This window comes from Octodon degus, unplaced genomic scaffold, assembly GCF_000260255.1.
Source record: "Octodon degus isolate 3935 unplaced genomic scaffold, OctDeg1.0 scaffold00005, whole genome shotgun sequence".
NCBI lineage: Eukaryota > Metazoa > Chordata > Mammalia > Rodentia > Octodontidae > Octodon > Octodon degus.
In genome coordinates, this window is record NW_004524581.1 from 32492174 (window position 1) to 32513981 (window position 21808).

The 21808-nt window shown below is 55.3% G+C and overlaps 2 protein-coding genes across 4 annotated transcripts; both read left to right on the forward strand.

Moving 5' to 3' along the window:
- The first annotated feature begins 2978 nt into the window (after positions 1 to 2978).
- Fkbpl (FK506 binding protein like) lies at positions 2979 to 6262 on the forward strand. Of its 2 annotated transcripts, none has more exons than XM_023722724.1 (2): positions 2979 to 3060; positions 4970 to 6262. In XM_023722724.1, the coding sequence occupies exon 2, from the start codon at positions 5051 to 5053 to the stop codon at positions 6098 to 6100; it is 1050 nt and encodes a 349-aa protein (XP_023578492.1). In that variant the 5' UTR covers positions 2979 to 3060; positions 4970 to 5050; the 3' UTR covers positions 6101 to 6262. The 2 variants fall into 2 exon arrangements, with proteins under 2 accessions (XP_023578492.1, XP_004624332.1); XM_004624275.2 differs by lacking the exon at positions 2979 to 3060 and adding an exon at positions 4647 to 4794.
- A 359-nt stretch (positions 6263 to 6621) lies between these two features.
- Atf6b (activating transcription factor 6 beta) lies at positions 6622 to 16920 on the forward strand. 2 transcript variants are annotated; one of them, XM_004624277.3, is made up of 18 exons: positions 6622 to 6738; positions 7056 to 7135; positions 7250 to 7328; positions 7486 to 7580; positions 8041 to 8176; positions 12826 to 12911; positions 13003 to 13138; positions 13214 to 13330; positions 13424 to 13563; positions 14014 to 14199; positions 14292 to 14383; positions 14701 to 14883; positions 14973 to 15080; positions 15215 to 15296; positions 15443 to 15513; positions 15677 to 15788; positions 15890 to 15974; positions 16351 to 16920. In XM_004624277.3, exons 1-18 carry the CDS (start codon positions 6657 to 6659, stop codon positions 16578 to 16580), a joined length of 2100 nt encoding a protein of 699 aa, XP_004624334.1. In that variant the 5' UTR covers positions 6622 to 6656; the 3' UTR covers positions 16581 to 16920. The 2 variants fall into 2 exon arrangements, with proteins under 2 accessions (XP_004624334.1, XP_023577095.1); XM_023721327.1 differs by having other exon boundaries at positions 15446 to 15513.
- The last annotated feature ends 4888 nt before the right edge of the window (positions 16921 to 21808 follow it).

Sequence of the window (21808 nt, forward strand, 5' to 3'; positions counted from 1 at the left end):
ATTTAGTACAGGGTCTACGAGGTCTCACTACGTAGATTGGACTCAGAGTGAGCCTCCTGTTTGCAGCCTCCCAAGCGCTAGGATTACAGGCACCAGCCACCACAACCTGTGTCAATGGCTGCCTCAGCATGTCCTGGGGGTGGGGCCTGCACGGCACACTGGGGATGGAACGCCCGTCACTGTGCCTCTGTGGAGCTCTCTGGCCAGCTCGGCTTTATTTTTCAGTAGAGAAGGGAGTTGTTATTATTTTTTTTTAAATTATTTATTTTTATTTATTACATTTATTTATTGTATGTGTGTGTGGCCAGCTCAGCCCACCAGGGGGCGCGGCTGGCTGGCATGTGGTGCTGGGGGATCAAACCGCGGTCCCTGTGCTTTGCCAAGCTTGTTTCAAGTAGGTGCTTTAGACCACTGAGCCATCTCTCCAGCCCGGGAGTTGTTATTTTTTAATTTTTAAAAATTTTATTTTTTTTGGTGGAACCAGGGATTGAACTCAGGCCCTTGCACTTGCCAGGGAAGTGCTTATTCGACAGAGTCATCTCCCCGGCCTCTAATTTTTTGTTTTGAGACAGAGCTTCACAATGTGATTCAGGCCGGCCTTGGACTCACTGGGTAGCCTGGATTGGCCTGGAATTCAGTGATCCTTCTGCCTCAGCCTCCTGAATCCTGGGACAAGTGTTTGTCATCACACCCTGCTAACTTTCTGCCATAGTTTGAGATTTTTGCAAGGAGAACAATACAACACAGGACACACATTTTATAATATTTTATAATCACCCAAAAAATCATACACAAGAGTACAGGAAATCTGTCCACAGACTAAAGACCAAAGAGTCCAGCTGAGGGCCTGGATCCTAATATCCTGCACGAGTCCAGCTGAAGACCTCGAGCCCCTAACAATGCCTCCCTCGAGTCCAACAGGCCGCCTAGGGCCCACAACAGCGTCTCATGCAGGCCCCCCTGATGCATCTCTGGGAAGGCCCAGAGGTCAGTAGGACAGCTGGGAAGTCTATGCCAGCGGGATGGAGGGCCTGTGCTAGCAGGCTGAGGGGTCTGAACTGGAGCCAGGAAGCAATGCTGAGTACGAACAATGTCTCACGAGCCCTGCAGAAGTCTCACAGCCATGCTCAACGACAGCGAGGTTCCAAGCTCCTCCAGCAATGAGCACAGCCGAGTTCGCATCAGGCAGGCAGCCAGCGCCACAAGCTTCTCCAGGAAACTGAGCCCTGCATCAGCTTCCCCTCCGGAGCCAGGAAGCGATGCTCCAGGTGAGGACCCGAGCTCCCCAAAGTGAACCACAGCCATGCTCGGCCCAAGGTCCTGTGATCCTCCTCTGGCAAAAACAGCCCAACTCACCAGGAAAGCCAGCATGGTGAGGTCCCGCAGCAGAATAGCCCAAGAGAACCAGCAGCCTCCAACAGCTTCTCCAAACAGCGTCCCTAACAGCCTCTCCAGCTCTGTCCCTCATGCTGCTGGCAACAACGCTCAGGAGGGCCTCCCACACCCAGCACCACCCTAGTTCAGTTCAGCTAGGTGTAAGAAGTTGACCACCAGTTAGCTATCCATTACACTTCCTAAACTTAATTTTGGGTATGGTTCCACTAAGTTACCCAGGTTTACCTAGAACTTACAATACCCCTACCTCAGTGTCACAAGTAGGAGAGATTATAGGTATGTACCAACACTTGGCTGGGGGAATGAATATATATATATATATATATATATATTACTCACCCTGTGGTCCAGGTTGGCCTCAAACTCATAGCAATCCTCCTGCCTCAGCCTCAGCCTCCCAAATCTTGGGATTATAGGTGTATATCACCATGCCCAGATCAGTACTAGGACTGAATCTAAGACTTTTACACTGAACTGTATCTCTAACCCTGGTTTTTTGTTTAAGACAGGGTCTCACTATATAGTTCTGGCTGACCTTGAATTCACTATGTAGCCCAGGCTGGCCTCAAACTTTCAGTGATCCTCCTACCAGCCCTTGTAAAATTTTATTTATTTATTGGCAGAGTCTCACTATTTAGGCCAGGCTGGCTTGAATTCACTTATGTAGCCCAGCCTGGCCTTAAAAGTATAGTGAAGGGGCCGGGGAGACGGCTCAGTGGAATAAGCACTTCCCTGGCAAGCACAAGGGCCTGAGTTCAATCCCTGGTTCTGGGGGAAAAAAAAACAAAAACCCACATATAGTGATCCTCCTGCCTCAGCCTCACTAGTGCTGGATTACAGGTTTGTGCCACCACAGCCAGCAGTCCCCGCTACTCCCATTTTGTTGTTGTTGTTGCTTTGAGACAGGGTCTTGCTATGTGGCTCAGGCCTTGATCTCACTTTGTAGCCCAGGCTGGCCTAGAACTTTAGAACTTGCATCGATCCTCCTGCCTCAGCCTCCCCAGTGCTGGGATTAAAGGTGTGCACTACCACATCCATCAAGTAGCCCTTTAGAAATGTTTTTTCTTTTTTTGAGAAAAGGTCTCATAAGTCACTAAGTTGCACAGGCCAGGGTCAAACTTGTGGATCTTCCTGCCTTAGTTTCTCAAGAGTGCTGGGATTATAGGAGTGCACCACCACACTTCACTTCATCTTTTAAAACATGGAGGTACTTTTGTTACGATTACTTTGTTTTTAGAAGTTCGGTGCCTGTGTGAGCGGTGTATTCATGGACACAGTAAAGGGTCACCTAAACAGACAGAGGGACTGATTCAGGTTTCTCAGTACAGGGCCTACAAGTGTGTTCTCGGCTACAACTCATTTTTTAGATGGAAGCAAAAAAGTCTCAGCCTACGGTGACCTTCTAGCACCTTCATCGCTGGCATTCATAGCACCTCACGCTTCTGTTCGTCCGGCTGCAACCAATGATTTTTCTCTTTGAAGAGCCATGGCCTGACTCCAGCGCGCACACACATACAGCCGCCAGCAGTCTTTGTCCAGGTATTAGGATGTGACCGAGCTTGATGTGATTCATTCTAGACTGTCGACCTTTCCCTGAGATGGAAAAGGGAAGTGGGAGGGCGGAGAGATGGATTCGACAGGATCCCAGAGATCCCAAGAAGCAGGGTAGCTGGCTATGGGACTGGCGTGGGACGATGGAGTACGGTTACTGTGGCTTAGATCCCAGAAATAAGACTTAAAAGAAAAGCCTAGGTTAGTGACTGAAGTTTAATACAATACAGAGGGAGAGTTTTTGTTGTTGTTTTGATACAGGGCCTTGCTCACTCTTTCTTTCTTTCCTTTTTTCCTGTGTTGGCTCCAATACTGCTCTGCAGTCTAGGCCGCTCTTTTATTTATTTATTTATTTATTTGTGTGTGTGTGTGTGTGTGTGTGTGTGTGGCCAGCTCAGCCCACCAGGGGGTGCAGGGGGCGGGGCTGGCTGGCACGTGGTGCTGGGGATTGAACCGCGGTCCCTGTGCTTTGCTAAGCTTGTTCTAAGTAGGTGCTTTAGACCACTGAGCCATCTCACCAGCCCTCTAGGTCGCTCTTGAACTCATTATACAGCCAGGCTGGTCTCCAACGTGCCATAATTCTCCTCCTCCCGAGTGCTGGGATTACAGGTGTGTGCCACAGCTCGTACGAAGATGGTTTTGAGTCAGGTCTCCGTTTAGCGACGAAACTGCCCTCAGCCCTGGCTGTCCTGCGCAGTGGCACAGTAAGAAAGCAAACTGAAGGAAAGTCAAAGTGAGAAAGGGTTTTCTTTTTCTCTGAAGAGCTTGCTGGCCCAGCCTATGCAGGTAGCTGACCAGGCAAGGCAGAATGACAGAAACTCTGCTTCCCATTAGGAGGGGGACTAGTTTTCCGCTTGGACAATCAGTGGAGCAGGTTATACCAGCTGTAAGGAGAAATGTAGGCCAAAGGGAGGCGGCACAGGCAGGGAGAGGGAAAGGCCGGGGAAGGAGGTTATTCGAGATCATGCCCAGCGGCACTAGCCTCCTCAGGCAGGACCCACTCCACACGAAGAGTTACAGGCTCCGCCTCGAGTTTCCAAAATCCGAATCTGCAGTTTGACAGCTTCCTCAGGTGCCGTATGCACATTTGGTTTTTTAAATTACTTATTTATTTATTTTTGGTACTGGGGATTGAACTCAGGACCTTGCACTTGCTAGGCAGGCGCTTATTCTACTGAGCTATCTCCACGGCCCTGTATGCACATTTGAGAGGGAAAAGCACTGGGACCGGGAAGGGGGACTTGAAAGCCAATGATGGGCGTGAGGAGAGAGGTGAGAAGCCTCAGGAGTCGCCCAACAGAACGGGGCCGGCGGGGGTTAACAGAGGTAAGGACCGAATGCGTGAAGGGGCTGACCTCTCCCAGGATCTCAGAACTAGGGATAACGGCGGAGAAGGCACTGAGGTCGGCTGATAAAAGGCACGCTGGCGCCGCCCGCCTCCGCTCTCTCCTCTTTCGCCCGGGTTTCCCTCTCCAGGACTTCTCCAACGCTGAGGAACTGGCCGGCTTGGACCAGTTCAAGCGGCCTCGTTTGAACGCTAAGGCTTAGCTCGGTTGCTAAGGCCCGGAGCTTCGCTGTTGCGGAGGAAATGATGTCACGCCCCGTAGGCGGGCTAAACGAGTCCTGCCTCTTTCTGATTGGCCATCAAGAATTCGACCAGCTTCGCTGTCTCGCGGGCTCCAGGGTTAGTTGCCAGTATTTGTCCACCAGCTGCTCTTGTCTGGGAGCAGTCTTCCGCCTCCGTGACAGTACTCGGAAGACAATATGCCGTAAGCACGTAGCTTCGGAAGCAGAGGTGATTCGAATACTCCGGCTCTTGCCACCATACTAGGCTCTTTGGCCGCTCAGGTAGTTTTTGACCCGATCAGGTCCATACTTGGGGTGATTACCAAAACTACAGCGATTTGTGCAATTTAGAGTTTCAGATTAGATCTGGGTGGAACCGGGGCTTGAGAAACAGATTTTTGGAGGCGGGGTGAGAGCTAAGAATATTAATTAGCATTGTTTTTGGTTTTCTTTTCAGGTGCTGGCCTGAGTTTAACCCATCCTTTTTCTGACCAAATCCTTTTCTGATCATCCACGGCGAAAGAGATTAGGTAGCCAAATGGAGACGCCACCAGTCAGCCCACTGAGACAGAAGGACATCTCTCAACCGCAGCAACAATGGGAAAAGGAATCGCAGGAGAACCTTGATTCAACCACTCAGTTTCGGCAGCAGCCCGGAGACCCTCCTACTGAAACATTTGAACTGGGAGTGAGCCCTGACCCAGCCCGTCGAAATATAGAGAATCCTCATGATACTGCAAACTCGGTGGCAGGACTTGGAGGGGACTCTGATAAATCTCACGAATCAGCTTGTGAGATGCCAGCGACCCCTCAAGCTTCCGATGTCTGGTACTGTCCCGATGGGAGCTTCGTCAAGAAGATCATAAGCCGGGGTCACGGCTTGGACAAACCCAAGCTAGGCTCTCGCTGCCGAATTCTGGCCTTTGGATTTCCTTTTGGGTCAGAGTTGCCCGAGGGCTGGACGGAACTAACTGTCGGAGTAGGGCCATGGAGGGATGAAAACTGGGGGGAGCTAATAGAGAAATGCCTGGAGTCCATGTGTCAGGGGGAGGAAGCGGAACTTCAGCTCCCCGGGCATTCTGGACCTCCTGTCCGGCTCACTCTGGACTCCTTCACTCAGGGCCGGGACTCCTGGGAGCTGAAGAGCAGCGAAAAGGAGGCCTTAGCCAGGGAAGAACGTGCAAGGGGCACGGAACTCTTTCGAGCTGGGAACCCTGCAGGGGCTGCCCGATGCTACGGACGGGCTCTTCGACTACTGCTGACTTTACCTCCACCTGGCCCTCCAGAACGAACTGTCCTTCATGCCAATCTCGCTGCCTGTCAGTTGCTGCTAGGGCAGCCCAGGCTGGCAGCCCAAAACTGTGATCGGGTACTGGAACGGGAACCTGACCACTTAAAGGCCTTATACCGAAGAGGGATTGCCCAGGCTGCCCTTGGGAACCTGGACAAAGCAACTGCTGATCTCAAGAAGGTGCTGGCGGTAGATCCCAAAAACCGCGCAGCCCAGGAGGAGCTGGGAAAGGTGGTCATTGAAGGGAAGAAACAGGATGCAGGGCTGGCTCAGGGTCTACGCAAGATGTTTGGCTGATTAAAATTTAAACCTTAAAAAAAGAGTCAGGAACCTGTAAATTGTGGTCTGTGCTGTCAGATTTTTAAGGGCTCAGAGGGAGGGTTTCACTCCATATTCCATTCCCAGTTTTTGCTTCCCTGGGGGAAGTAGCGAGCGGTCTCAGTGCGCCTATTTTGGGGGACCTTGTCTATCTCCGAAAATGTGGAGAGTTGTCTAAACTTACAAATTTAGGACTGGCTGGGGCACCCGCCGGACCTTTAAATGCTTGGAACTACATTTCCCAGGCTCCTTGTCTCTGGGGCCATTTTGACGCATGCGCCACTGTGCAACCCGAGTTGGGCGCATGCGCTATCTTTGCAGCCGGAGATCCTGTAACCGCCGCTCCCTCCCGGGGCTCCCACTGGCCCCGCCTGTGCAGTCATTTTTTTGGACCATGTGCTCAGCACCCACGTCTCTTACTGGTCCGTAGGACTTCCGGGACGTCCCGCTCTTTCTAAAGCGTCCACTGATTAGTTAATGATGAGGAGAGGCGGGCCTTGGGAACCGTCTCAGGGTCGGGGGGTGGGGGGGAAAGATGGCCGAGCTGATGCTCCTCAGTGAGATCGCGGATCCGACGCGTTTCTTCACCGACAACCTGCTGAGTTCGGAGGACTGGGGTGCGCGAGGGAGGCCTCGGGTCGGGGGGCGGGCTGTGGCGAACTGTGTCCCTGAGGCACGCGGGAAGAAAGCGGAAGCCCAAAGAGGAAGGCTGGGCAAACATGGAACCAGCCGTCGGAGCGAGGGCCGAGTAGGGCTGGTCGTGCTTTCGGGGCATTTGGCAGCGCGGAGCCGCCCTGGGGTCGGGGAGGAGGGCCGCGCGCGGGTCTCTGGCCGCGTCGCTTCTCAGGTGGGCGGGCGGTGGGTCCGGCCGCGCGGAGCCAACGAGGGCTGGCCGCCGGCGCCCGCGACCTGCTGACGCCCGCACCGCTCGCAGACAGCACCTTGTACGCTGGCCTGGACGAAGTGGCCGAGGAGCCGCCGCAGCTCTTCCGTTGCTTGGAACAAGATGTCCCGGTACCGCGGGTGGGATCGCTGTGGGAGGGAGGGAGTGTTTAGAGAATGGCCAGGCCGGAGCGCCCTCGGCGTCTCTGCTGTCTCAGCCCTGCGCCCTCGCGTCTTCCTCTGCAGTTCGACAGCAGCTCCATGGATGTGGGAATGGACGCCAGCCCCCCAGAGCCCCCTTGGGACTCTCTGCCTATCTTTCCAGGTAGAATATCCTTTCTGACTCCCTCATCCTCCCCTCACCCTCGCCTTCCCACTGTTCCCCAGAAACTGTCCGAACACTTCCACGTCGCGTCCTCCAACACCTCGTAGACTGTCCCCAGGCTCTGCTTTTGATGGTTTTCTATCCCCTTCTCCTCCAGATGTTCAGGTGAAGTCGGAGCCGTCCTCCCCCTGCTCCTCTTCCTCCGTCAGCTCCGAATCATCACAGCTGTCCTCCGCAGAGCCCTCCAGCCAGGTCAGTGAGCCACCTGCTTCCTGCTCCCTGCCCCACTGCCTGCGTCCACAGGTGCTAAGGGAGCTACTTGTATGCTCTGCGTCGCGAGGGTGGCACACAGCGTCCACCGGTCGGCCTTGCCCACTTCCTCGCCAGCCTCCTCTCCCACACATCCACTGCGGGTGGTGTGGAGTCCTTAACATGCAGGACGGTGTGGCCGCGTGGTGGCGCTGAGGAGAGAGTTGTTAACTGCTGAGGACTCCGCTGCTCTTCTTAACTGAAGTTGTAAGCTGGAAGCAGTCGGGAGAGCTCATGGAATAGAGCAGAAAGAAAGAACAACGGGCTAGAGACACAGTGATGTTCTATACCGCTCAGCCCTCAAGGTCAAATACTTGGTGGTTTGCAAGCTCTAAAGCTTTGGCACATGCTTGCTCTCAGGACGTCCTTGTTTTCTTTCCATGTCCTTGCACCCGGTCTCCAGGCCCCTGGGGTAGGGGAGGTGCTGCATGTGAAGACAGAGACCTTGGCACCCCCACTCTGCCTCCTGGGGGAGGACCCAGCATCGCCATTTGAAATCGTCCAGATCACTGTGGGCTCCTCCTCTGATGACCCATCAGGTACTGGAGCTCAGCACAGGCCTGGGCTTTGCCTGCTTGCGTGGAGGTGGAACGGGGGTGCAGGCATCAGGAAGCGAGGACGGTGCAGGGAGGACGGTGCAGGGAGAGCAGTGACTAGAGCGAAGCCCTGAAGGACAGGGAGTTTTCAGAAACCGAGCCAAGGGTAGCACGGAACACACAGAGATGACTCTTCCTAGCATCCTGTGTGCCATGCAGCTCACCATTAATTTTTTTTGTTTTTGTTTTGGCGGAACCAGGGATTGAACTCAGGCCCTCGAGCTTGCCAGGCAAGTACTTATTCTACTGAGTTATCTCCCCGGCCCCATTAATTTGTATTTTTAAAGTAAACTACAGACAGTTTAAGTAAAGCGTTACCTCGGTTGTTGAATTCAGTTCCTTCCAAACATGTTCAAACACCAAGAAGCTCGAGAATTGAACATACTTTTCCCATGAGACATAATGGATGACCAGATTTTTTTTTTTTTTTTTTTTTTTTTTCCCCAGACAGGGTCTTACTGTGCAGTTTAGTTGAGCTCACCTTGTAGCCCAGGCCCGGCATGAACTCACAGTGATCAGCCTCAGCCCCCCAAATGCTGGGATTATAGCCCTGTGCCACCACACCTGGCTCAGATAATTTGTTTAGAAGACCAAAAACTACATTTATAAATTTGTTTTTTCCATGACTTTAACAAATTTAATAATGATTTCTTTTAACTATTGTGGTTCTCACGGTTTTCCTTTTCCTCTTTATTTTTTGAGATAAAGGTCTCACTGCGTAGTTTAGGCTGAACTTGAGCTCACTGTGTAGCCTAGGCTGGCCTCACACTGGGTGATGCTCCTGCCTCAGCTTCCAACTGCTAGGGTTATAGGTGTGCACTGTCACACCTGGCCAGTTTGTTGGTTTTTTTAGCTTCTGGTATCACTAACTTTCTGTAGAGCCATGGCTATGATATTTTATGTAAGTAGATTGGAAAAAAAAAGCCCAGTGACAAAAGTTGTTGGTTTTTTTCTTTTGTGGCGGAACCGGGGATTGAACTCATGCTTGTGCGCTTGCCAGGCAAGCGTTTATTCTGCTGAGCCGTCTCCCAGCCCCTAATGGCGAAAGTTCTAATGCACAGACGCCACCACTGTGGGTTATCTGTGTGAGCTGGCTGAGACTGACGCCTTGCAGTGATTCTGTGACTCGCGCTTGGCCTGGATGTTGGGCGGGTTTTTTTCATGTTGGATTTTCAGTTTAACTGTCGAGCAGAGTTATGAATACCAAGCCTATTTTTTTTGGAAGTTTTCTGTTTGAGTAGTAGAAAGGTTGAGCTTGAAGCCATGCATTTTCTTTTTTTTTTTTTTTTTTTTTGTTTAAAAACATTCGTGGCGAATGCTTTCGCTCCGGGCCTTTGCTCTGGGCCATCTTGCGCTGGTCCAAGAATTTCACCTCTAGCAGTGCAATATGAATGTCCCCGGCTGTCCTTCTTAATCATGGCCTCAGTTCTGAAAACCAACAAACTAGAACCGCGGTCCTATTCCGTTATTCCTAGCTGCGGTATCCAGTTGCGGCTTGGGCCTGCTTTGAACACTAATTTTTCAAAGTAAATGCTTCGGGCCCCTCAGGACACTTAGCTAAGAGCATTGAGGGAACACCCAGAGGCAAGGGGCGGGGACAGCGGTAGCTGGCTTGGAATGGCTTGAACTTGGAGCCATTCAGCCAGTGAGGTATCATTGTGTGTCTAACCAGAAGCCTGTGACCACTTGGTTTCTTTCTTTCTTTTTTTTTTTTTTTTTTTTTTTTTTTGGTGGAACCAGGAATTGAACTCAGGCCCTTGCCCTTGTCAGGGAGACACTTATTCTACTGAGCCATCTCCCTGGCCCGTTTTCTGTTTATTTATGTAGTATTTTTTTGCAGTACTGGGAATCGAACTCGGGACCTCATGCTTGCCAGGCAGGCGCTTATGTCACAGCTATCTCCCCAGCACCACTTGCTCCCTTTAAAAAAAAAAAAAAAAAAATTCAAAATATTTTTTAAAAATAGCTGAGGTTGGTAGCTCACCCTGTAATCCCAGTAGTGGAGAGGCTGATACAGGAGAATTGTAATTCAAGGTGAGCCTGAACTATATACCAAAACTTTGTCTCATACAAGTTTTGTTACTTAGATGTGGTCCAAGGATACTCCTCTTCACTCACTGTGGCCCAGCCAAGCTAAAGGGTTGGCATCCATGGTTAAGGAATATTTATATTACTCACCTAACCTTTTATTTTTTCCCAAGAGTCTCCCTATGTAATTCAGCCTGGCTTTGAACTCACTCTGTAGCCCAGGTTGGCCTTGAACTCACTGCAGTCCTCATGCCTCAGCCTCTTTAGTGCTGGGTTACAAGCATGGGTCCCGGTTTATCTTGTTTTTAATTGATATATACTCTTTGTGCTTTTTTGTAGGATAGAGTATTATAATTTATTATTTTTTAACCTTTTATTTATTTGGTGCAGGGTCTCACTATGCAACTTGAACTCATAGTGATCTTCCTGTCTCAGCCTCCCCAGAACTGGGATTACAGGGGTGCGACACCATGCCCAGTTTCAGTGGTTAGCACTACTTGCCCCAGGTTCCAGGCCAGCACAGCATTTGGTACCAGGGATCAAACCCAGATCTTTCACTTACCAGGCAGGTGCTTAGACCACTGAACTATCTGCCAGGCCCCAGGATAGAGTGTTATAATTTAACATGCATATGTAATGTGTATGGGTCAAATCACATCAACTAGCATCTCCATCTGCTTATATGTTAGCATTTCCATGTGTTGGGGACCAAAACAGACTTTGAAAAACACTTAGATCTTATCCAGAAGGAGGATGTGGGGTCCACTTGCTTGTGAGGACCCAGAATAGAGGTGAGGAGATGGTGCAGGCTTTTGGAGGTTGGAGGGCTGGTGCGCCCTGAGGAAGGGCTCTAAGCTTATCCTGTGGGTGGTGGGAGTCTGAGGAGTTGGGAGCGGCGAGGAGGAGGCCGACTGTGATGCGGAGAGTGGGTTGCAGGGCCGCTGGGCTGTACTGGAGGAGTCTCAGGCTCTTGCCAAGGGCTGGTCTCAGAAGAGAAGGCTGATCAGAGGAGGAATGCAGGTGGAGAGGGCTGAGGTGCAGGGAGCCCCAGGCACTGAGAGGGAGGAGCAGGAGAGGCTGGTCTGGGGGGGCCAGGTGGGAGCAGGGCTCCTGGGGATGGCAGGGCTCTGTCAGTCTCCCGATCTAGGTGGGAGTTCTGGGGGATCTATTTAGATTCTTCCCGGGCCTCAGCAAAGCAGGGAAGGGTGGGCAGCAGATCACACAGATTCTTTTAAGGAAAAGCCCAGCGGCATAAGCTTCTGCCTGCAGCATAAGCTCAAAGTCCTGAGTTCAATCCCTAATACCAAAAAAAAAAAAAAAAAAAAAAAAAAATCTTTTACATATACAGATTGTGAAATCTTACAAAGAATGGGCTGGGAATATAGCTCAGCAGTCTAAGTGCCTGCCTGGCAAGTTCAAGGACCCAGAACTGTGCTGGTCCTGGAAGAGGCGTGATGGTGCACGCCTGTAATCCCAGCCCTGAGGAAGGTGAGACAGGAGGACTGCTGAATCCCAGCTGCATAGCAACACTCTGTACCAAGTAAATACATTTAAAAAAAAAAAAAAAGATTTAAAGGGGTCCCGCCCATTAGCTCAGCTGTTTAAGTGCCTGCTTAAAAAAGCACTGCCGCTCAATTTCCACTGGTTTGAACCCAGATACTCCAGCCAAACCAGAAATGCCCAGAGGGCGTGTTCAAGCCTCAAAAAAAAAAAAAAAAGATTTAAAAACAAAAATAAATTTACAAAGAAGACACACAAAATAAAAATCAAAACACCTTAGCAGCAAAAGCTATTTGTATTTGGGAAGAATGGTCTTATTAAAATCAGATCCTCTGACTACTTGAATACTCACTTTTGTTTTGAGAGCCTCTACCTACTCATGACTGATAAGAGATCCTGTTTGTGGATTCCAACACTTCCTGGTTAAATGGTTCCTTTTCTTTTTTTTTTTTTTTTAACACACATTTTATTTTATTTGTGGCCAGCTCGGCCCACCCTGGGGGTGGAGCTAGTGTTGCATGTGGTGCCGGCTTTAGACCACTGAGCTACGTCAGCCCCTTAACTGGTTCTAGTAGCCGTCACTTCTGAGGTGCCCTGGGCGTTGTGACAGAGGGAAGATTTGCTTTTCATTGGCTTTCCCTGTTTCTTTGGAATTTGTGTTATCTGATTGTATTTCCTTTGGTAGTTGTATCTTATGGCTGTTACCTATTCACAGTAGAAATCAAAGTCAAAATAGTAATGTTAGCCTTCCTGTAATTAAGTTCCAAAAAGAGTACAGGGACTGTTGCCCTCGAGCTGCATCTGCCCGGGCTGGTTTATTTCACACAAATGAGGGTGATGGGGCTGAAGCCCTGCCGTCCTGCTTAGAGATGACCCTTAGAAGCAACTGGGGCCAGACCTGGGAAGGGACCTTGTGAAGAGGGCGGAGCAGTGAGCCTCCCTCCGGACAGGCGGGCTGGGGAAGCCCCTGTGCAAGGACGAGCCCGCGCCCTTGCCTCGGAACCTCCTCTCCTCCTTTGGGGGTTTCCAGACATCAGCTGTACTCTCTCCCTGTTACCCCACAGATGTCCAGACCAAGGTGGAACCTGCCTCTCCGTCCCCCTCTGCCCACTCCGAGTCGTCCCTGCTTTCGGTGGAGTCCCCCGGCCAGGTGAGCGACGGCCCGCGAGCCCGAGCTGCCTGTGCGATGTCCCGAGACACTGTCCTCCTGGGCCAGACATCTCTCTGGACACCCCACACAGGCTTGTGCAGACGAGGAGGTGCTGGAAGTGAAGACCGAGTCCCCGTCCCCTCCAGGGTGCCTCCTCTGGGATGGCCCGGGCCCATCCCTCGGAGCTGTCCAGATCAGCATGGCTCCAGCCCCAGAGAGCTCCGCAGGTGAGGGGGCATCCTGCGGCCGGGGTCCCGGCGAGAACCCGGGCCTCAACTGCCTCTGCCGCCTCTCGCCCCCAGGCAGAGCCCCGCCTGCGCGGAAGCCGCCCCTGCAGCCCAAACCCGTGGTGCTCGCCGCCGTCCAGGTGCCGCCCAGCACCGCTGTCCTGCTGCAGCCGCTCGTGCAGCCGCCCACAGGTGGGGGAGCCGGCCAGGGGGTGCGGGGCGCCTCCCACCCGCGCTTGCCCTGGAAGGCCGCCCACTCGCTTTGGTCCTGCTCCTTGGCCGCAGGGTCCCCGGTCGTCCTCATCCAGGGTGCTATCCGAGTCCCACCTGAAGGGGCGGCGCCTGCAGGCCCAGGTGCTCGACCGGAAAGGAAGAGCATCGTCCCAGCGCCCACGCCCGGGAACCCCGGCCCGCCGGAAGTGGACGTGCGTAGGGCAGGGCAGGAGACCCTGCGGGCTGGGGAGGGCACCCGGGGGCGCAGAAGTGGGAGGTGGACCGAAAGGTGAGCCCAGGGTGGGGCTGCTGAAGTCTCAGGGGCCTGAGGTTTCCTTTCCCCTCTGGTAGACGGAGGTGTGCTCAGGGAACCGGCGGCCCGGCCATTATGCGAGGGTGGCAGAGCTGCTGCTTCTGAGGGGAAGCCAGCTAAGCCGCCCCTTTCTAGGGCGAGGTCGGACCTGGCTCAGGGAAGCCAGCTGGGAGGCAGGCCCTGGGGAGAAGGTTCTCTGGGACAGGGCGCCCCCTGCCCGACCTCTGTCCTCCAGCGGGCATGCGAGGGAGGGGCTCCTGTCCCTCGGGCTTCCAGTTGTCCGCCCCTGTTACCGGGTCCTGGGGACCCCTCCACCCCATCTCCGTTCACCCTGTGGCCCGCCCACCAGGCGAAGCTGCTGAAACGGCAGCAGCGGATGATCAAAAACCGGGAGTCGGCCTGCCAGTCTCGGAGGAAGAAGAAGGAGTATCTACAGGGGCTGGAGGCGCGGCTGCAGGCGGTGCTGGCCGACAACCAGCAGCTGCGCCGGGAGAATGCCGCCCTCCGGCGGCGGCTGGAGGCCCTGCTGGCAGAGGTCGGTCGGCGCCTCTGGGAGGAGGCGGGGTGGGGGCTGCCCGGGAGGGTAGGCTGAGCCTGCCTCCCTGTCTCCCCTCGTGGCCACCTCAGAACAGTGAACTCAAGTTGGGGTCTGGAAACCGGAAGGTGGTCTGCATCATGGTCTTCCTCCTTTTCATTGCCTTCAACTTCGGGCCTGTCAGGTGAGCTGCCCCGCCTGCCTGGCAGCCTGCCTGGCTGCGCGGCCCATGGCTTCCCGCTGCAGCAGCAGGCAGCTGCAGTGCCCTGGAGCTCAGCTGCTCACGGATGGCACGTGAGGGTCAGTGATGGTGGCAGTGTTGATGAAAGTGACCCGCCAGTCAGGACCAGCAGAGTTGAGATTGCAGGTTACAGGCTGGTCTTTTCTGGTTCCCGGACTTGTGCGGTGGGAACCGGTTCTATCCTGACTCATGGGGGGGGGGGGAGACGGTTTCCGTGTGGACCATCGGGTGGCGCTCACCGTTCTGCCCTCTCTGCGCAGCATCAGTGAGCTGCCTCGAGCTCCTGCCTCGCAGACAGGCAGCCAGGAGCCTCGGGCACAGAGGCACTTGCTGGAGTTCTCGGAGTGGCCACCGGTTCAGGGGTCAGAGCCCTTGCAGGGGTCTCCCCAGGGCCCAGAGGAGCTGCAGCCCAGCCCGGCAATGGTAGCACAGCCCAGCTTCAGGTAAGGCAAGGGCAGCTTCTTGGAGACCCCGTTGGCACACGGAGGGCAAGCTGTGCCCCTCTCACAGTGCTTCGGCCTCCCTGCTCCAGGAACCTCACAGCCTTCCCTGGGGCTGCCAGGGAGCTGCTTCTGAGAGACCTGGACCAGCTCTTTCTCTCCTCCGACTGCCGGCACTTCAACCGAACCGAGTCCCTGAGGTAGGGTGTCTTCCCCACGGTGCACTGAGGCGGCTGTGCCCTGAGCCCTGGCACGCCTGGCCTCTCCTGCACATGGTGGGGAAGTGTGCATCTGAGCCCAGCCCAGCCCAGACTTTGTCCCCTGTGCTTGCCAGGCTTGCTGACGAGCTGAGCGGCTGGGTGCAGCGCCACCAGAGAGACCGGCGGAAGAGCCCCCAGAGGACCCCGGAGAGACAGGTAGGCCAGGCTCAGGTCTGAGGTCCTGGGCTTTGAGCTGGCCTCAGGAATTGGGAAAGCGGGTGTGGGGTGTAGCTGCCAGGGCCTGCCTGTCTCTTTCCGTCTCCCTTCACCCTCTCCGCATCCTTAGATGCCTCTCCTTCCAGAAGCCTCAGCCACGCAAGAAGCTGCTCCCAGTTAAGGCTGTCCCCACCCAGCCTCCAGGGCCCCCGGAAAGGTGAGAGTGTAGGGCTAGGGTGCCCACTCAGCATGCGAGAGCCTGCCCCAGCATTGTGGCCCCCTCATCCCCAAGTCCTGCCGGCCTCTGCCTTGGGGGGGGTGGGGCCTGGCATTTACCACCCCTCCACCCCCACCCCACCCCCATCTTTCTCCCTGCCCAGGGGTCCTGTGGGCCAGCTGCAGCTGTACCAGCGCCCCGACCGCTCGCAACCTGAGTTCCTGGATGCTATTGACCGGCGGGAGGACACCTTTTATGTTGTCTCCTTCCGGAGGGTAAGTGCCTCCCTGCCCACTGAGCCCCCAGCAGGGCTGACCCAGAGGGGGTGGACACCAAGTTGGGGGGGTCCCTCAACGCCTTTGCCTCATCCTCCCAGGACCACTTGCTGCTTCCAGCCATCAGCCACAATAAGACCTCCCGGCCCAAGATGTCCCTGGTGATGCCTGCCATGGCCCCCAATGGTAACTTTCCTGTGGGTGGGGCGCCAGGGGAGGGGAGATGGGGTACCTGAGAAATGGTGGACTGAGGTAAGGGTGGCAGGAAATGAGTAGAGAAGGAGGAGTGGTGCCGACTGGCGGGCGGAGGAAGGTGTGGCCCTCTGGTGAAGGTGCTGCAGGGGCCAGCAGAGGGTGGTCTGGAACCCTGCTGGATCAGCCTCCTTTTTCCTCCCAGATCCTCCCAGTGACCCTTCCCCAGCTCCTCAGCACCCCCTCTATTTCCTGCCCCTCCCCTGTGCCACTGTCCATCCCTGCCCCCACTTACTTCCCCTGCACACCAAGACTCTTCTGACCACACCCATGTGCCTCCCCCCTCCCCTTCCTAACTGTCCCTCCGCAGAGACCCTGTCAGGCCGAGAGGCCCCAGGAGACTATGAGGAGATGATGCAGATTGAGTGTGAGGTCATGGACACCAGGGTGATTCACATCAAGACCTCCACAGTGCCCCCCTCGCTCCGAAAGCAGCCATCCCCAGCCCCAGGCAATGCCACAGGTGGCCCCCTGCCAGCTTCTGCAGCCAGCCAGGCCCACCAGGGCTCCCACCAGCCCCTCTACCTCAATCACCCCTGACCTCTGCCACTCACGGACTGGGACAGCCAGGGTGCAGTGGGACCACAGGACTGTTTTGAACAGTTGGTAAAGGGAAGACAGGGTTTGGGATTAAGTGCTTATTGGAGGTAGGGTGGGTCACTGCTCCTTCAACCCCATCTGGAATATAGATCTTGCTGTGGCCCCCAAGCCCTGCCCCCATTGTGGTTACTGAGCCAGGTTCAGTTTGGGGTGGGGGAGGCTTTCACTTGCTCTGTCCTTCTGTTCCTCGGGGGTGGCACTGGGCCATGGGTCCCCAGGTGGAACAAGGGAAGTTTTTATATTTTGGAGTTAATAGGAATAAAGGAAGGTAGTGGAAGGAGATAAAGGCTGTGTGTGTGAGCGTGTTTTTCATTGTTAAATGACTCCTTGGAAGGTGTCAAGGATGGTGGCTGCCTTCCCACTTGTGAGTTGTATAGGCCCAGCATCAAAGATCCAAGCGCTGAAGACACAGCTAAAGCCGCTGTGGGTGGGGCAGGCGGGCAGGGACCAGACCTCATGTCATCCCCTTGCCTGGCCTGGCTGGGGCATGTCTGTCTAGCGGAGCATCTGTGATGGACAACAGAGGCTACAGATCCTGGGACAGATCTGAGTAAACTGGAGGCATGGGGCCCGCACCCTTCAGGCTGCGTAGCTCTGTCCCCTGCTCCCAGCAGGCTGTCCCTGCCTCCCTGTTCTTGAGACTGAGGGCAGGCAGAGGCAGAAGGAGGTACTAGGGGCTGTCGGGGAGCAGGGTCGCGTCGGGACATCCAGGTGCACAGGTCCTAAGTGCAGGAGGTGGAGACCCCACTGACCGGGCAGACCCAGATGAGAGCAGGCGGGTGTGGCCTAGGTGGAGAAGACCCTAGTGCTGCACCCAAAGGTGAACAGGGCAGAGAAGAGTTGAGCCCCAGCCGATGGGGATCCCCGCCAGCTGCTGCCTCAGGTCTGACCCTGCAGGAGTGGCCCAGGTCAGTGGAGGGTGTGAGCTGGGCCTGGGCTCCGCGCCCGATGACTGGACAGGGGCTGCCCGGGCTGGGAGCCCAGGCCTGAGGGAGGGAAGAAGAGCCTCACGTGTCCAGCCAGGCTCTCCCTGCCTAGCACCCGCCCCATACTGTGTTTGGGGGGAAAACAGACCAGTCACTATGGTAACCTGGAACTGGGGCTCCCAGGAACTTGGGCCTTGCTTCCCTCCAGAGGGCAGCTCTGGTCCAAAGCCAAGCTTACTGTCCCAGGTTCCTGCAGGCCTTGTCCAGCCTGCCCTGGCCACCATTGCCACGAGAACCAGGTCTTGGGAGTGGCTCACCTGAGCTGGCCCCCTGCTCTGCCTTTGTGCAAACAGTAGGCATCAGTGCCCTGCTCCGTTAGGTGAGGACCAGTGGCTGTGTGCCCTGCCTGCTGTGTGGTAGACCTCATCCCCTTGTGCCCCCCTTTTCTTGTCTTCTCTCCCCCATACCCCATCTACATCCAGCTCTGTCTCCCTGCTCCTTCCTGAGGTGAGCTCAGCAAAGTACATGAATTGCTCGTGTCTGGTACCGGGGCTCAGGGTGGGGCAGGAACCAGGAGTGGGGTTGTGGGAGGTGGAGGGGCATGCATGGAGGGGGTCCTGGACTCCACCCTCAGGCCCAGTCGGCTCTGCATCCCAGGAGGTGCAGGGCCCTCCTGCTCCTCCTTGGCTGCTTGGGTCCTACACCATTTCCTCTGCCCTGCTTTCTTCACCTCCCCAGCTGTCCCCCGCTGTGCCCTCCCCCATCTTGTCCTGCCTGACTTCCTCTGCCTGTTGCTCATCGCCATCCTTTTGACCCTGAGCTCCTGGCTTCCTTTCTTTCCTCTCTCTGTTTCTCCCCTTTCCCTCTGCCTCCAGTGTCCCCTGGTATTTTCCGTGATCTCTCCTGCTGCTGACCTCTTGCCGCTGCCTCGCTTTCTCACGCCAACGCCCTCTGCTTCCCTTTCTACCCCTCGTCCACATTCCTGTGCCTTTCTGTCCTTCCTCTCCTCCCCCAATCCAGTCTTCTCTTCCTCCCCCTTTTCCCTTTGCTTTCCTGCTCCAGTCCTCTGTCCTCTCCCCAGCTGTGGGGGCCCGGGCTGGGGAACCTAACATTTGCCTCATCGGTCTGCTATGGCTTCTCGATACAGCACATCTGGATTCCGGGGCCCAGATGTGTGGTTGCCACAGCGACCTCGGTCCCTCTGGTAAATACAAGCGCCCACCCGTCCCAGAACAGAGAACAAAACAATTGTGTGACTTTCTTTTGTCACGAGATAGAAATGTCCTCCCTCCTCCCTTCTCCCCACACCCATGTCTCGGGGCAATGGGGCGCTGAAGGTCCAGACCCTGCTCTCCACGCTTTCTTGGTCTGTCCAGGCCGGGCCTGTTAGTTCTGTTAGTTCCCTCAGCCTCTCTCCTCCGGGTCTTCTCTGTCCACTCTCTGCACCCTGGCCTTCTCCACCGTGAATGTTGGTGCTTCCCGCGCATTAGGTAGTCTCTTCTCACAAATCCGCACCATAGCTGGCAGCAGACAGAAGCTGCAAAGGCCAGCTCTCTGCTCTTCAGCAAGTCCTTGAGAAGCCCCTTCCTCAGCCTCTGCCTGAAGTCTTCAATCATGTCCTCTCCCAGAGCTGCTGAAGGAGGGGAGAGGAACCCCGCTGTGGAAACAGAAACCCACCTCTGCCAGAGCACCGTCCTTGGACAACCCACCCAACATCTGCGGGCCTGTTTGCTCGCTCCCTACGAAGTGGGATTAATAAAACGCTGCATGGAGGAAGCCACTGTGTAAACGGAAGCCAGTACAAATGTTTCCTAGCACTCCCCTCTCTGGGACTGCTTCCTCAGATCACAGCCCCTGGCCTCCCTGGCTCTCTCTTCAGGTCCTTGCCCTCAATTGCCCCCCGTCTCCTCTCTCTTTCCGCTTTTCTTTCCTTCATTTTTTTTTTCATTTTTAGAGTCTTGCTATACAGTTCAGGTTAGACTTGTGCTTGCTATGTAGCTCAAGCTGGTCTCAAACTTGTGGCAAGCCTCCTGCTTTTATATATATAATATATATATTTTTATGTATTTAGTACGGGGTCTCACTACACAGATTGAACTCATGGTGATCCTCCTGTTTTTCAGCTTCCCAAGTGCTGGAATTACAGGCGCGTGCCACCACGCCCAAGCTCAGTCGCTGGCTCAGTGTGCCCCCGGGGCCAGCACGGCACGTGGTGCCAGGGATCAAACCTGGTCCCTGCGTCTGCCTAAGCAGGCACATTAGTCCACTGAGCTATCTGGCCGGCCCTTCTTCATATCTTTTATGTTGTAACCTCCTGAGATCCAGACAGGCACTTGTTGGGTCAGTGGATGCTGAGAGCGGAAGGTGCTAGATGGAGAGTTCTGGAGCAGCCCAAGTCCCATGGACAGTTCTAGACAACAACCTCTGCCTGCTGCCAGGATACTTCGGGGAAGCCAGCTCTAGCTGGGACCAGTGAGCTTCCCTGCCCTCTATCCTGTGGTTCCCCTTCCTGCCCTAACCCTTTCACAATTCATTATTATTTTTACTTTTTATTTTATTGGCACATTTTACATATACATAATGAGAAGGTATACATAATGATGGCATCCATCCTAGGGAATTTGTACCTCCACATGATATATCTTGTTTTTGTTTTTGTTTTTTCTTTTCATTCCTCTCCCCTCCCGTCAATCCCTTTTCCCACAATTCATTATTGACAGCCATTTATCTGGCACCTGGTGTATGGGGCTTGGTGCTTTTCTGAGGTGATGCAAGCATACATAAGCTGAGGTCCTGCTGGGCATGGCGGCACACCTGTAAACCCAACACTTAGGAGGCTGGAGTGGGAGGATTGCACTGAGTTTGAGCCCAGCCTAGACTACAGAGTGGGTTCAAGGCCCAGCCTAAGTAAGCTCCTGTCTCAGAGCGACCCGTGAGTCCTCCAGGAGACTGCAGCCAGTGAGTCAACTTTCAGGTAGTGGTTGTTTCAGAACCTGGAACTGTGCCGAGCTTCCAGTGGCTCCCCAAATCATCTGGAGCCCCATGTTCCTATGCCACACCCCAGCATCCAGTCCAGCTGTGGCCTTCCAGAACACCCAGGGCCAGCCTTCTTCCAGGGCCTCCAGGTCACTCCGGGCCAAAGGTACTCATGGTGACCACACGTGTGAAACAACGAGACCAAGACCCGGCTCGGGGAGGTGCATACAACTCCAGAGCGTGTCTGCTGCTGGGGGCCGCGCCCTGCTCTGCACATGCTGCTGTCTCCGTGTGGGGCTGGTGCACCTTCCTGCTCGCGACCCAGCGAGGCTGCTTCCTACCCCGCGCTGGGGGTGTCGGGCCAAGGCAGAGGAAGGAAGCTGAGCCCTGCACTGTCCAAGATGCTGACTTCATCCTCCCTATCAAAGCCAGGAAAAAAACAACCACAAACACCCAGACACACGGACACACACGGGGACATCAGGCGGTGGCCCATGTGTGCCTCCGACCGTCCTCTGCCACAGGCTGCTGCTGGGGCTCCCTTGACCCGGGCTCCACACTGGGGCCTGAGGTGCGGACATGGGTGGGCAGCCTCAGCCAGTGCGCTCCATCCACGCTCTCGAGTCACTTGTCACTTGGCTGGGGCCCTCTGTGGGAGTCCGGGGTGGACTCTCCCGCAGCTGGAGCGCTGTCCCCTGGGACAGCCCCGTTGCCGTCCCAGCTGGCCTCTCCGGCCACAGGCCTGCTCATGGTTCGCCTTGTTCCCGGGCCCTTCTCTCCTCAGCATCACCCGCCTGCGGCTGCTCGCCTCCCTTCGGGATTCCCTTCCCTCCCGATTCCCAGTCCCCGTGCGCAGCCCCGGCCGCCCTCACCCTACCCCCTCCTGTAGGATCTGCCGCGGTGGGAGGATTGGGGGGTGATGGTGGCACACGAGGCCCCAGTTGGGGGACGGTTCGGGAACCGAGACAGCTGAGGGAGGAAGGGGCTTAGGTGGGGCGGAGACGGAAGGTGGGGGGCTGCGGCTCGCTGCCACCTGGACCCCCACGCCGCCTGAGCCTCCGCACCCAGCGCCAGGCAGCTGAGGAGCTGGAGTGTAGGAGCCCGCTGAGCCTGGACCTGCAGAGGTCCGGGGATGGGGACAGGGGCTGCCGCGGGGCGGCGTCGGAGGACACGGTCGGGTCGGCGCGGGACAGCCGCGGGGAAGTGGGGGGGCGGGGCGCGCAGGAGTCAAACGGAGCCCAGCGGACAGCGGCGGGGGGCGGGGCG

What these genes read in the sequence shown, in the direction of transcription:
- Fkbpl (XM_023722724.1), top strand. Translation starts at nt 5,051, where the DNA reads ATGGAGACGCCACCAGTCAGCCCACTGAGACAGAAGGACATCTCTCAA.
- Atf6b (XM_004624277.3), top strand. Translation starts at nt 6,657, where the DNA reads ATGGCCGAGCTGATGCTCCTCAGTGAGATCGCGGATCCGACGCGTTTC. An exon ending in GCTGAGTTCGGAGGACTGGG is followed by an intron (nt 6,739 to 7,055) that starts GTGCGCGAGGGA and finishes CACCGCTCGCAG; the next exon opens with ACAGCACCTTGTACGCTGGC. An exon ending in GCCTGCCATGGCCCCCAATG is followed by an intron (nt 15,975 to 16,350) that starts GTAACTTTCCTG and finishes GTCCCTCCGCAG; the next exon opens with AGACCCTGTCAGGCCGAGAG.